Here is a 14,974-nt window from a genome sequence, read left to right as displayed (position 1 = left end):
ACTTGCCCGACAGCAACGGGGCAAAAAGTTCTTTTTTAAAGATTTTCCTTTTCTTACATTTTCTCTGAAACTTCTGGAGCGAGCCATAGTGATGATTTATATATATGATGAGTGATTTATATTTTGTAGTACAGTTCAAAAATGGGATGAATGATAAAAATTAGGGGTTCTATTATTATACGGATCTATCTTTTCGTAACTTAATCTTCGTTTCATGTGCCATTTTGAATACTTTATATGATAGATCTTTAAAAGGAGGAAAGAAGGAGGGGCCCAAAGTTGGAGAGGGACGAGCCGGACGACCTGAAAGAGAGCGTGTTTTCAAATAATATGTGTGAATGGGCTCGTTAATGAATATTTATTATGCCAATCAATCTCTATAAAATGAGAGAAAAAGAAAGAAAGAAATGAACGAGAAGCAAATAAAGCGGGGGGACAAAAAAAAAACTCCAATAAAAATCCTCTAAAACAACAGAAACTGAAAAATAATCCAGCATATATATATCCCACACTCCTTAAAACAACCCCTTCATCCAAATCAAGCCAACAAAACTTCAATAGCTATACAAAACTCCCTGTCCCTCCCTTCTCCTCTTCACATCCTCCCCTTCTCCCTCCGAACTTCCCTCGCCTCCCTATCAACCCCCCTCATCTCCTCCAAAATAACCTCATTGAATTCCTCCCAGCCATCCAAGTACAAATGATGGCCCGCATTCTTAATAATAACGACCTTCGCAGAGCCTTTATCCGCCGCTCGTTCTTCGGGGCTCGCGTCACGCAGGATCCGCGCTTTTTCTTCCTCGATGCGCGCTTGTGCCGCGTAGCCGCCTGCTACGTCCATCCAGTCGTGTTCGCCGTACATGAGGACGATTGGGATGCCGCGTTCGCGGGTGGAGGGTTGGGGTGGTGATGGGTTAGTGGAGGAAGGATAGGTGGAGGTGGAGGTGGAGGTGGAGGATGATGTGGATGCGGAGGAGGATTGTGGTTGTGGATGTTGTGGTATGTCAGTTGATGAATTAATTGAACTCTCCTGGGAACTGGTCGGGTTATCCTTGGTATCTTTGGAAGCACACCACTTCTGTGTTTGTGTTTGTTTCTGTGTCTGTGCAGCAGCTGCCTTAACATCGACATCGACATCATCAGGCCTCAGCACCTGTCTACCCACGGCATGAATGCGCTTAATCAATGGGTTCCGAGCAAACGCGCCAGGGGCTAGGATATACGCCAGTGCGTATTCGCCGCTGCCGCGCATGCGGAAGAGGGAGTATGCGTAGTCGTGAAGCGCCTGGGCCTCGGCTGGTGGCAGGTGTGAGAAACGGCGCGATGTCCAGCCAGACACGAGGCGGGGTCCAAGAGGACCGGACCAGCGTACCAGGCTGAAAGGGGAGACGTTGGCATCCCAGAGGTATTTCAGCCATTTGGGTAGAGGGCGGCGGGGGGGAGTGGATTCGCCGTTAACTTTATTTGGGGTGTTATTGTTGGCTGATGCCGGCTTGGTGATATTGTTTTGATCCTGGGTGAATTCGTTGCCCATCGTGGACTCGGAGGGTTCGGGCATGTCAGCACTTACGGCGAAGGGATCTTCGGGAATCCCGACGGGGGAGGCGAGAATGAGCTTGTTGAGACGCCCGGGGTATTTGAGCGCATATGACACGGCCATATAGCCGCCTAAACTATGTCCGAGGAGGGTGAACTTGTCGAGTTTGCGCTTAATGCGCCACTCTTCTAACGCATCAATGAACCAGTCTTCAGCCTCGCTGATGGCCTTGTGGCGTTGTTTAGAGTGGATTTTAAAAGGTGGCCGTGTACTTCGACCCATTCCCAGCATGTCGAGGGCATATAACTGCCAGCCCTTGGCACGGCTGAGGGCTTCAAAATTTTTGTAGAAGAAACCTAGACCGGCACCGTAACCGTGAAGGATTACTAGGTTCTGCTCTGTTTTTTCGCCGACGCGCTCGATTGAGAATTCATTCAGGGCACGGTTATTCCCGCTCAGTTCGACCATGGTGGACCGCCATATGCGCGGCCCATGGGGGTCATCGATGGATTTGGCGGAGACCTGGAAAGCCTGGCTAGGGTCTGCTGCGGTAAGGCTGTCTGTAGATTCATTCGGGGTCACAGCATCTTTTCCGGTTTGTTTGTGGGTAGGCGGGTGTTGTAGATAAGGGATGAAAGAGAGGACTTTGTGTTCAGCGGCAGCAGCAGGGATACTTGCCCACTATTTTAGGTAAATCATCAGTACCAGCAAAAAGAAAGGGACAAAAAAAATGTGAAGAAAAGTGAAGGCCGATCAGGAGGGTTGTGAACCTACCCACTGGTTGAACCCCTCCTTATAGCCCAGAGGGAAAAGGGGGCCGGTAATTCTGTTAGCCAATTTACCCCGCGGGGCCTCTGGCATCTGATAGTTGCCACTCAAGTCCTCAGAAGACCCCGAAGCCGTAGAAGCAGCAGTAGCCATAGCCGGATGGAAGTGTATAGGAGATGAAGACGGAGAAGCGCCTAGCGATGAGGCCTGGGGGTCGGACGGCGAGTGGGAGAGGGAAGACTCGAAATGCGCCTGGAACGGGAATGGAGGGACATTTAACTGCTGCGGGAGTAGCGAAGTGGCATGGACATGGGAATGCGACTGGGCCAACGAGAAGGGACAGGTCGGGTCAATCGCAGGCCTAGGTCTTGCCAGGTGCAGGAGGGGGTGGGCGGAGAGGCGGGTTGGGGAATACACTTTGGAATGAGGTTGAGTGACAGAGAGAAGCTGTCACTCCAGAACGACATAGGCATGAAAACCAGAGGGGAAACGGGCGTTCTGGGGAATTATAACTAGAGGTTTCAACCCCGGTACTTGGAGTGTGTTTTGAGGCGCGTAGGGGTTAAGACGGAGTTTGCGCGGAAAAGGGAGATATGATATGGACAAGCCACCCGCGGCGAAGGCAGCAGGATTAGTTAGAAGAAGCGATTCGGGCCGGTGGGCTAAGAGTTAGGCCGAGCAGAGATGCAGCTACGTCGTCAGAGGCAGCTGCTGCCTTTGCTAACTTGTTATCCCGCAAGGTGTTATTATTAATTATATCATTATTATATCAGGGTAACGTCTGTAGATAATCTGTATGTATATTGGAGCTGAGGTTGGCGATGTTGATGCCGGAGTTAGGGATTGGATAACGTAAGCCATTTACATGTACTGTACATAACATGTGTTGGCCCTTACGGCCGTTGCGGTTAGCGATCCCACTAGATCACGTGACCCACCACTATAATATGTTCCTGTAGATAGATCTATCAATACAACCTTCAACTATTCTACAGGTTATAGCCTGGATGGCATGTTTTTCTTTTTAGAACATTGTATCAACATATTTTTGACACAGATAGTTCATCTTTTTTGAAAAGACTCTCACTCTTTATTAGAGATATTTCATTTTCCCTGAATCTGCTGATCAGCAGATTCATATACTTTATTTTTTTTTAAGAAAGCATGTTCTTCATTGTGAAGAATATCACTTTTTATCTTTTTTTTTTACACATCTAGAAGAAGCAGAGTCATCTTAATATGAGTGATATGTCTGTTACTTCAGAGTTCAGCTCAAGGCTCAGAATCACATACTTCACTAGACAACTCATTGATAGAATGATCACTTATTATGAGAAGGCTTCTAACTTGCAAGATGAGACTGAGGTCAGTTTTCACCAGAGTATGAAATTTGATAATGAGACAACAGAGAAACTTCAGAATAAAGAAAAGCAGAGTTAATATTTATCTGCAGAATCTGTTCATTTCAACTTATCAAATTCTTCACTGTTTCTCATCTCTGAAATGCTGACTTTTAATAATAATCTGAATCAATATATCTATTGCACTGCAGGCAATCTTATGAATCTTATACAGATGATGCTATGAAATCAGATAACTACAGTTGAAATCACTTAATATCTCACTATATCTGCACAAAGAGACACTATGAGAGATGAGTTGTGAAAATATCAGAAGAAAGTTAAATATGCACTAGATATCAAATCAGTGATCATATTTAATGACTCTAATTATGAAGTCTGATGTATTGATATGTTAACTGATACAGAAGTTATTAATGAAATTAACATTCTATTGAGAACTCAATGAGAATTCTCTTTTACATGTCATATTAACTCTGAGAAGTGAAGAATCTGTTTCAAGTCTCTATATAGATGTATGCTATTGAGTCTTATTAAAAATGTTTGAATCACTATTAAAACCTTGAAAGCTGACAATGCTGCAGCTCTGTGAGACAAGATCAATGTTGAATATATAATATCACTGATAGAAGAATGAGTTAATATCTTCAAGAAATTGACAAAATTACAAGTCAAGAAGAATAATTATCTTACTTTTCAGAGATGTTTTCACTATCTTGTTATCTGTCACAAGAAGCTCTGTCAGAGCACTGAGAATGTATATTATAATCTTTTCCTCAATAATCTGCAGGATTATCAAAGATCATTTATCAAGACATGTTTGAATGAGTTTTTCTTCACTGACTAGAAACTCATTGTTAATATTGATATTGATAATTTGATGAAGCAACTGATTAATTGTACATTTAAGAAGATTATCACTAAGTGAAAAAAGCAGTCTCAGACTGATTCTGTAACTGTGAAAAAGAATAAGAACAAAGATAAGAATAAAGATGAGAATAAAAGTGCATCTGTATGAAAGTGCACTCACTGTAGAAGATATGAATATACTGTTAACAGATGTTTCATCTTACACTCTGATAAAAAGAAAAAGAAGGATGATAAGAAGAATGACAAGAAAAAAGAGAAGAAGAATGACTTGATGAGTTCTCAATCAGCAGTAAATGCAGTAATTATAAAGATTGAGTTCTACTTCTCTTTCACAGTCACTGAAAAACCATTCTCTAGATCTTGATATTTGAACACATGTGCAAGCCTGAATATGATAGATGAGCTTTATTCTTTTTCAAATATCAAATCTTTTAATGATAATATCTCTGTTGATTCTGTGACTGAGGAAACTGAGTTTGTCAAGAAGATTGAAACTATTACTTTGAAGGTTGAGAATAATGATGTTAACTTGCAGAATATTCACTATATTTCTAATATTACAGTTAACCTGCTCTCATTTACAAAGCTTGAAGATCAGGAATTTCAATTTATATTGTCTTTCACTATTCTCTCATTTTTCATTTGCAGAGCTCTGAACAGTGTTATTTTTCATACAGTTCAGATCACTCAGAATAACATATATAAGATCAATGAGTGAGAGTTCAATGAGAATTCTAATCATCTGAATAGAGCAGTCAAGTACATTGTGATGATGTCTTATAAGTATAATTTTGATTGAAAAGTTGATCTTTCTGTGACTGCTGTCACTACTGTTAATAACATTGATTCTACAGTTTCAAATACAGGTCTCAAGAATACAAGAATATCAAAGACTCTTTTGAACTGACACTGTGATCTCAGTCACATTCACACTGATGCTATAATTACTATGATCAAGGATTTTCATACTGAAGTCATAATTAAGAGTTCTAAGACTAAGTTCTTTTGTAAGAAATGTGTCAAGACTGATATGATACAAGATTATTTGAAAACACTGATGTCTAGATCTATCTGACTTATTGAGAAGGTTCATATTAATCTTGCAGATGATGAATATACATTGAAAGATCTCTCTGATTATCTCTTAGAGTTCTGCCAGAGAATAAAATACTGAATACTTATCACCTGTGACATGACTTGCTACTGTTGAGTGTATTTTTTAAAGTTTAAGAATGAGGCTGTTCAATACTTTGAGTTGTGGCTTAGATTCATGAGTAATCTCAGGTATACAGTCTCTGCTTTTCTACAGACTGATATTAATGATGTTTTCTGATTCACACATATGCACACAGTTATGAATTCATATGATATCAAATAAGAATCAACAGCACTACATTCATCACATCAGAATGATGTTTCTGAATGTGAGATCTGTACTATCATGAGATGAGTTAAAGCTGCTCTTTTGAAAGATAATCTTTCTAAGAAGTTCTGAGCAGATGTTCTAGAGACAGTGATTGTAATAATTAATAATACTCTCACATCTACAGTTCTTTACAACTTGAAATTTTGATTCTCTACTGCAGAGATCTCTGTGATTTCAAGTTCACATAAGATTTCTTAATATGCACTTATGAATATCTCACTGAATGTAAGGCATTTTCACTGATTGAGTGCAGAGGTTTTTGTTTATTTGCATGAATTTCAGTGATCTGTGAATAAGCTTTCTTCACATGCTGATTTCTATTGTATCATTGAATTCAGTGACACATTGATATATTATCTATAACATTCTGAATCTGACAAGATTATTGTCAGTAGTGATGTGAGGTTTCTGATTGCTGAAAAACTGATCATTACATCTGTGAAACTCATCAATTGTATTATTGAACTAGTTGTTATATCTGTGACACTCACTAATAATGTCAGTGTACTGAAACCTGATATTCATCTAGTTAATAATAATGAGAACACTTCTGATATTGATGATCTGAATTTCACATGATTGCAGCCTGTGAAATCACTGACTACTTACACTTCAAGTCTTATTACAGGTAATCTCTCAAAGTTCTACAAGAATGCCACATCTCAGTCAGAAGAGATAGAAGATTATTGAAAGAAGTTCATACAATGTAAGATTACTGATCTGAAGAGATATAATACATGAAGTTTAATCTCTAGATCTGATATTCTGAGAAATGAACTGATTGCTCTGAGCTGTTGAGTGTTTCTTGAGAAAGATAGACCTGCAGATCTGAATACTGATTCTGATAATATTTTTAGAAAATTGTGTTGAGTGATTTATAATAACTGACTTAAGAAGAATTCTAGAGAAGAGATCTACACTTCTGTCATCACTGATACTGTCAATTGTATTCTTTTTGTAATAGTAGTACTACACAGTTGAACACTCTGTCAAGTGAATATAGTGATAGTATATCTTCATGAACATCTCACTAAGAAGATCTATATAAGACAACTCACTGAATTTAAGACAGGTTCACTGAAAATACTTATCTGCATGATTGAGAGTAGTCTATACAGTCTGAACTCTGTGATAAAGATCTGATATGATTACTTAACAGCTCTGTTAAGTGATCTTGAATTTACAGTCAGTGCTTATAATTCAGCACTCTGATATCATACATTCAGATATCATCTTTATATGACAATCTATATTGATGATCTCAACATCATATTCAAAGCTTCTGAGAATGCTGATTGACTAGTAAGTATGCTTAGTGAGAAATTGAAAGTCAAGAATCTATATCAGTCAATTAAGTATTTGAGTATGAAGATCAATTATTCAGATAAGAGAATTGATTTGATATATTATCAATATATTAAATACCTTGTTGAAGATTTCTATCTTGATGATGCAGCTGTTATCAGAATATTAATAAAGAATGAATTCTGCATTGATAATTCCTCTATATCTGAGAAAGAGACTGATTTCACAATTCAGTGATATCAACATAATGTGAGTTGCTTGCAATATCTTGTAGTTAAAACACATTCTGATATCACTCATGCTGTCTCACTACTCACTCAATGAAATATTGATTCAATATCTCAATGTTGAAAGGTTCTATTACACATTATACATTATTTGAAAGAGATTATGAATCTGAGTATTTTCTACAGACACAGTCTGTATGAGAGGTCTGTTTCTATCATTTCTTTCATTTCTACTGTTTCTTCTGTTTTTTCTGTTTCTATTAATTCTTTCATTATCTCTGATTTCTCTGATGATTTCTATCTACTCTTCAGCTACTTGAATTCCGATTGAGCTGGTCTCTTGAATGATAATAGAAAATCAACATCTGGCTACATTTTTAAGCTTACAGACAGCTCAATTTCATGACATTCAGTGAAGCAATCTTGTGTATCTCTAAGTTTCAATGAGACTGAATATGTGGCTCTTAGTGAGGCAGTCTGTGAGACAACATGAATTCAGAACCTCATGATTGAGCTTGACTTCATCACTACATCTCTGATACAGATTCTCACTGATAATAAGGATGCTATAGATCTCACAAAGGTGACAGTCATTACAGTCTGAAGCAAACATATTGATATGCATTTCCATTTTTCATGTTAACAGTTGAATCAGAGGGTCATTGATTTAGAGTACATTCTCACCACTCAGATGGCAGTGGATGGACTCACTAAACCTCTAGACAATGTGACATTTGCACAATTCATGGTTTTGCTAGGTCTTACAGATATAAAAGTTGGGAATGTTTAATTTTACATTTGTATTTGGTTTTGACAGACTATCTTGGTGGTTTGGGTGTTTTTGTATGTGATTCTTGTTATCTCGAGGGGGGGTGTTGGCCCTTACGGCCGTTGCGGTTAGCGATCCCACTAGATCACGTGACCCACCACTATATTATGTTCCTGTAGATAGATCTATCAATACAACCTTCAACTATCCTACAACATGTCCGTACCTATATAAAGATACTGGCATTGTACAGAGTTATTTAGTAGTTTCATGTATAGTTACAGCCTATGGATTCATATTTAGCTTTGACCTTGCACTGCTCTCGGATTATTGAGCAATGATTGAGTATTAAATCAGTTGCGAGGTTTGTTGTGGAATGGGCAGACTCAACTCAACATTTCAATCAACAGTTCTATATATTAATATATTGATAGATTGATAGATTGATAGAGAGCTTCAACAGCTATTATGAGTGCTTATGAGTGCTGATTAGAATATTTCACTTCTATATTCCTCTCTTGCATCTTAATTGGGAATTCTGCTTATTATTTATATACTTCACCCGCTATTAATGTCAAATAAAGATGATGAGCAGGTGCAGGAATCTGAGAGATTGAAAATATTTATACCCTTTTTCTTTTTCTTTCAGCAAAATGAGATGCATTAAAATTTCAAATAAAACTTTCAGTGTATTATATATATATATGTATGTGCAGTACATGTATGTTGAGCTGAAGAACCAAACCTTGAAAGTCTGACTAAGGAATTGATGGAAATAAATAATATTTGAAGTAGTTGAATATATTCTCTTTTATTCTGCTAATTATCTGCATGTATAGAGTATTTGTCTGTTATTTGTATAGTTAATAGTTGTATTTAGCTGTCTGGTTGTGGCTATTTTTTAGTGCTACAGCCTCATCTTCAATTCCACGATTTTGATATCCACAAGTCCAACTATATAATATTTAACAATATTTACTCAACTTCTTCCTTCTCCACCATTCAAAATAACACCAGTGCCACCAACTCCATCGCCTCTCTACACTCGTCCTCCGCAATACCCATTTACCCAAATCAATACCAATCGCATCGATCCCTAGCTATGCCTCCCCCGTCTCCCACATAAACCCCCAAACCATGTCATCCCGCCTCGACCAAGTCATCGCTCCAACCACCACGAACCCCCTCCCGCCAACCGGAACCTCTTCCCCGCCTCTCGAACACCCTCAAGAGCAACAGCAACAACAAGACTCATCGCCCCCAGAAGAGACACCAACCCCCATCACCGTCACCCCAGACCCCCTCTCCACCCTCCCGTCCTCCCCGCCTCAGATCTACCTTAACCTGCTAATCCTCGAAACCTCCCTGCGCTCCCAATACCTCGCCCTCCGCGCCCGCAGGCGGCAAAACACCTTCTTTCTCCTCCTCCTAGCCCTCTGGATCGCCTACTTCTCCTACGCGCTCTTCCTGCGCCCACGCGAAGATGGCCGCGGCGTCGGCGGCTCCGTCTACTGGGTGGTCGAGATGGCGGAGAAAATGGCTCTGATGGGCGGGGTGGTGACTGGCGTGTTGATATGGGGAACGGGCCAGTGGGAGCGCGGTGTACGATGGCCGCGCCGCTGGCTGGGCGTTGCGAATCGCGGACTGAGAGGGATGAATACGAAGATCGTGGTGTTGAGAGGCCCCTGGTGGAAGGAGGTGTGGTCGTATCTAGCCTTTGTGTTTCCGTTTCCCTACGAGGTGTTTTTCCCGTCATCGACAACTTCGGCGTTTCATTACGTTGAGTCTACTACGTCTGCTCCTGGTGGTGGTGAGAAAGGGTGGAAATCCCGCCTCTACGACGACGAGAGCCACTCGCACAGCGACGCTAGCACGCCGGGCACATCCATAGTGGAAGAAGACATCGCCCCTGGCGGTGACTACATCAAGCTCCTCCTCCTCCCAAAGTCCTTCTCCCCCGCCTTCCGCGAGAACTGGGATGAATACCGCACCGATTACTGGGAGAAGGAGAACGAGCGACGCGCCGCGCTGCGGCGGAAATTGAAAGAGCAGCGGCGCGAGCATGCGAAGATGGCGGGCGGCTGGCTCTGGTGGACGCGGCTGTTATGGGGGATGAAATCGCTGCCCATGCCAATATCATCGACGTCGACGGGTAAGAGACCGGCCACGCCCTCTTCTGGGAGTGCTCGTCGCCACTCCCATTCGCATTCCCATTCGCACTCGCTCCATCATTTCACACACCTCAGAGACCCATCTACAACATCTATGAAGCGCCGCTCAACACCCTTACACCAAGACCGTGATGCCACGACGACGCACTCCCGTACCTCCTCCCGCAGCACAACGCCCAACCCCCTCTCCGACGCCGATGATACGCCCCATAACAACAATAGTAGTAATAATACCAGTAATAATAGCCCTGGTGGTAGGCGTAGAGGTAGCTCCGTGACGTCGACTTCGGGGAGCGAGCGGAAGAGGAGGAATAAATCAGCGTCGTCTGTATCCAGTGGTGGTGGTGGTGGTAGCGGTAGAGCACCGTCACCGTTGACGAAGATTGAGCCGGTAGGGCAGTCATAGTTAGGATACGTGGTCTCTGGACTGGTCTCTGTTTGATGTATCAGGTTGTGTCTCTCTTCATTTGCCCACATCCGGACCCCCCCCCCCCCTTTTTTTTTTTTTTTTGTTTATTATTATTATTAACTTACATACGCGAAATGTGTGGTGAGATTACAGCCCAGTCAGTGCTTTTGACAAAGTTCAGATTATCATGATATGATTCACTGTTTTCCCAAGTTTTGAAACCGGTTTCCTCTGTGATACGCAGGGGATTGGCTCCATGTGTTTTTGAATGGTCTCCGTATGTCTGCTCTAAAATATGGGAATATAGGAAATACAGGCTTCATCACGGATAACGTGGAAGACTAAATAGAGGGTGAAACAGAATGCAAAAAATCAAAGATGAAACGGTAACACCCCTCCTGTAGATAGATTTTTCTCCGGCTTTATTGATGCCCTCGATTTGTTATTATATGCTATTATCTAACATCAAATCAATACAAGGGAAGTATATAAATAAATGCCAGCCCAAAAGAAAACCAGTTCCAATGCAGAGAAGACATCCTTCTAGGGAACCGAAAAACCACTCATACATCATGCATAGGGAAAGAGATACGAAAAGTTCACGCCCACGCCATTAAACATTTGCCTGAGTAAGCAGCGCCCGCGTAATCATTAGTAAAAGGAGAAGTTTTGTTCAAAGAAAAGAAATATCCCATCAAGATTCCGATCCATCCATCCGCCCTACCCCCTCGCAAAATAAAATCTGGCGAAAGAGAAGTGAACATTGTTTTAGATGCGATAAACGGTTTCATCACCGAGATACCTATGGGCACCCGTGTTAGTCTAACATCCTCGTCCCTTATAACGGAAACAAAACAGAAAAAAAAGGGGGTGGGGGATATACATAATCTCATTCCTCTCATTCATAACACCCAACGCCTGTATCGCTTCCGCAGCCGCAAACACTCTCCCGCCCGCAGCACTAATAGACGCATTCACCGCCTCGATCACGTTCTGCACACCTGCCGAGTCTCCTTCGAACAACTCAGATCTCATGAGCGGGCCAAGCGCCTGCCGGAACGTTGCCAACCGCACGGACGATAGTGGCGGTAGCGATTCCGCCGATGCAACAGCCCCTGCAACAGCATTGGCCTGCGGCTGCGACTGGCTCTCATTATCGTCTGTCTGCGAACGTAGGAGTTGCGACGCGGGCTGCGACGAGGCGAAGGACATTTGTGATTCAGATTGCGTGGTGCCTAGTTGGCTCCGGGTTTGGCGAGAGGAGGCTTGCGTGCGGCGGGAGCGGGGGCTAGAGTCGTAGAGACCATCGTAGTCTTCATCGTTGTCGTCATCTTGGTTGGTGGTTCCATTGCGTTGGATGGCACTACTGCCCCTAAGGCCTGGTCGCCGGCTTGAACGTGGAGCAGCAGGTGTCTGTTGTGACTCCTCTGCGCCATCGTCAGAGTCGTCCGATTCAGACTCGGATTCAAGGGCTGCGGTCTTTCTCCGCTTGCGTCGTTCGTCTTCGACAACTTCCTTGAATAGCGCGAAGCGGAGGATCGATTCTGCTACCTTGGCATCCTTCTCTTCGACTCTGCTAGAGAGACGTGCTTTGGCGTGCGCTGTAGATAGACGAATAAGGGTTTCTAGAGTACGGGCGGTCATGGGGGAGGTTTTCCTTTGGTTTCCAGATAGCTCATCGTTTCGGAGAGAGGAGTAGGTGGCAACGATATGATCGGCGGCTCCTTTAGTGAGCACGGGCTTGATTCTTGATTTGGCATATTGAATATATTTCTTGATAAATGGCATGCTGATAACCTCAATTTTCCGGCTTGGTCCCCGGCCAGTAGTGACGGACATGCCTGCATGAAGCATGACGTTGAACTTCTCATACACTTCAGTCGGACGGTTTGAATCTTGGTTCTCTTCTAGCCCGACCCCGAGGCTGTTATTGACCTGCTCGCGAACTGGGGCTCCTTCCTCCATACCGGGATGCCGGTACCGGTGCATGCGAAGCACATGCTCTGATACCATGCGGTCCCTGGCATCCTCAATATCATCCGTAACAACAAAGAGCAAATCAAAACGAGAGAGTAGGGAATCGGGGAGGGCAATGTTTTTGTGGGGATCTTTGTGAGTATCGTATTGCCCATAGATTGGGTTTGCGGCTGCAATGACACTACACCTAGCATTGAGGGAGGTATGGATACCCGCCTTGGCGATTGTGACGGTCTGCTGTTCCATCACTTCGTGGATGGCTACTCGATCAATGTCACTCATTTTGTCGAATTCGTCAATGCATACAACACCTCGATCTCCCAAGACCATAGCACCAGCTTCCAATCGCCGCTCACCAGTCTCTTTATCGGTCGTTACAGCAGCCGTGAGACCAACCCCAGAGGAGCCTCGACCAGTGGTAGCTATGGCCAAAGGAGCTGTGTTGAGTACGAAACGAAGAAGTTGTGATTTGGCCGTGGAAGGATCACCGACCATCAGGATGTTAATGTCGCCACGAAGATGGGTCCCGTTATCCAGATTCTTTTCCATGCCCCCTAATAACATCAAGAGAATCGCTTTCTTAATGTAGTCATGACCGTATATACTGGGTGCGAGGGATTGAGACAATAGATCGAAGACATTCTTCTTCTTCGCAAGTTTATTAATGTTGCGAATGTCAGTATCTGTTATCGTTGTTTGCGCAATTCCACCACCCGATTTAGAGCTGAGTTGGATGATGTTGTTTGCTAGAATGACTGTACGGAATGTAGAGCTGCTTGTACTGGCGTTTCTGTTTCCGAGAGATCTATGAATTCCGACCAATTGGATCCGGTCGCCGGGTTTGGTTCTATCGACTAAATCATCGTCAAGGATGACGTCGACGCCTCGTGGGAGCTGCCCTGCAGGGGCTCGTTCGGGCATCTCCTGTATCGAAATCGTTTGGTGGTCACGATATATACAATATCCATACTCTGTGATCAGCTATTACGTGTTAGTCAGGTAAAATCCTTCCCACTCATGGATCAAATACACATACAGGATTACCGTCATCATCCTCCTGAGGGTATACGTTCAAATTAGTCGCCCCGCTAGCCGTCATAGTTTGATCTTGATATGTTCTCATCAAAAATTCCTCCTTCTTCTCACTGTAATGTACACTCCTAATAATCTTGGGTCGAACGAGCGAACATTTCGTAACAATGCCTTCAAGACATATCAATCGGTTTAAGTGGGATGAACCAAGGGTGCGGGGATTGCAAGCAAACTCGCCGAATGCGCCAATGTAGGCACAATAGTACACCTGCCCAAGTCCCCCACCATCAGTATTCCAGTATCAAAATCATACTACTATCTGGTTACATACCGTATCATTTGAGGTTTCTTTTGGCGATCGATTGGGCAGCGTGTTGATGATTTCCTTCAACGCTGAATTAAAAGCTTGAGTGTAATCGTGCGGCGATGTAAGGAGGCTGTCAATCAATTGTAAGAACCCCATCTGGACTGTAAACTAAGGGATAACAACATGGCAAATTAACAACGAACCCATTGACCAATTCTGTGCTATGCGCTCTAATCTCATCTAAGCTGACCTATATAGGTTGGACGACAAGAAAAGGTTAGCCATTTGTTTTTTTGAAGTTTCTGAAGCTAGAAAATAAAACCGAAGATCAGATATCCCGTACCGTGAGTCTTCTCAACCCGCGATTGAGCATCAAAACAATGTCCGCCCGATAGCTACAGTACTTGTTAGGAAACAACCTTCATTCTCATCCCAGAGCAGGAGATCTGTTGTGCATATATACCTTCTCGCTCGTGGATCAGCTAGATAGAAGGAAAACAAGAACTGATTAGTCCTCTTCTTATAGTGCCACAGTATTTTGAGAAAGAAATTTACTTACTCGGATCGAGAAATTCCGCGGCAGCTCGGATGCGATCTTGGGGATCCATGATGAAGGTAGGAAATCTCCACGAACCCGCAAACGTTGAGTCTAATTCACACAACAAAGAAGGACTTCCTCAACTCTCTGCTATGGCCTAGAATTCGTATGGATATATGTGTGTTTCTCTGTTGTTGGGAGAGCTGTGGAAGAATTGAATTTGGCGAGAAGATGAGGTTGAGGTCAAAGAGACGCGTCCGCTCTCGCTTTTTCGCGT

General features: G+C 42.9%; 3 protein-coding genes across 3 annotated transcripts; 1 reads left to right on the top strand and 2 right to left on the bottom strand.

The window, feature by feature from the left end:
• Positions 1 to 65: 65 nt before the first annotated feature.
• BDCG_07521 (alpha/beta hydrolase) lies at positions 66 to 3,190 on the bottom strand. The gene is made up of 2 exons (XM_045423306.1): positions 2,312 to 3,190; positions 66 to 2,218 (listed from the first exon to the last, which is right to left on the bottom strand). The coding sequence occupies exons 1-2, from the start codon at positions 2,456 to 2,458 to the stop codon at positions 596 to 598; spliced, it is 1,770 nt and encodes a 589-aa protein (XP_045278731.1). The 5' UTR covers positions 2,459 to 3,190; the 3' UTR covers positions 66 to 595.
• Positions 3,191 to 9,107: 5,917 nt separating this feature from the next.
• On the top strand, positions 9,108 to 11,602 carry BDCG_07520 (uncharacterized protein). The gene is made up of 2 exons (XM_045423305.1): positions 9,108 to 11,472; positions 11,543 to 11,602. The coding sequence occupies exon 1, from the start codon at positions 9,401 to 9,403 to the stop codon at positions 10,838 to 10,840; it is 1,440 nt and encodes a 479-aa protein (XP_045278730.1). The 5' UTR covers positions 9,108 to 9,400; the 3' UTR covers positions 10,841 to 11,472; positions 11,543 to 11,602.
• Positions 11,114 to 14,973, bottom strand: BDCG_07519 (minichromosome maintenance protein 3). The gene is made up of 8 exons (XM_045423304.1): positions 14,719 to 14,973; positions 14,623 to 14,641; positions 14,503 to 14,554; positions 14,363 to 14,409; positions 14,184 to 14,289; positions 13,857 to 14,120; positions 11,727 to 13,801; positions 11,114 to 11,645 (listed from the first exon to the last, which is right to left on the bottom strand). The coding sequence occupies exons 1-8, from the start codon at positions 14,765 to 14,767 to the stop codon at positions 11,612 to 11,614; spliced, it is 2,646 nt and encodes an 881-aa protein (XP_045278729.1). The 5' UTR covers positions 14,768 to 14,973; the 3' UTR covers positions 11,114 to 11,611.
• Position 14,974: the final 1 nt, after the last annotated feature.

Source organism: Blastomyces dermatitidis, assembly GCF_000003525.1.
Source record: "Blastomyces dermatitidis ER-3 genomic scaffold supercont1.9, whole genome shotgun sequence".
Lineage (NCBI taxonomy): Eukaryota > Fungi > Ascomycota > Eurotiomycetes > Onygenales > Ajellomycetaceae > Blastomyces > Blastomyces dermatitidis.
The sequence above is the reverse complement of the archived record's forward strand: the minus strand, read 5'-3'. Positions and strand labels throughout refer to the sequence as shown.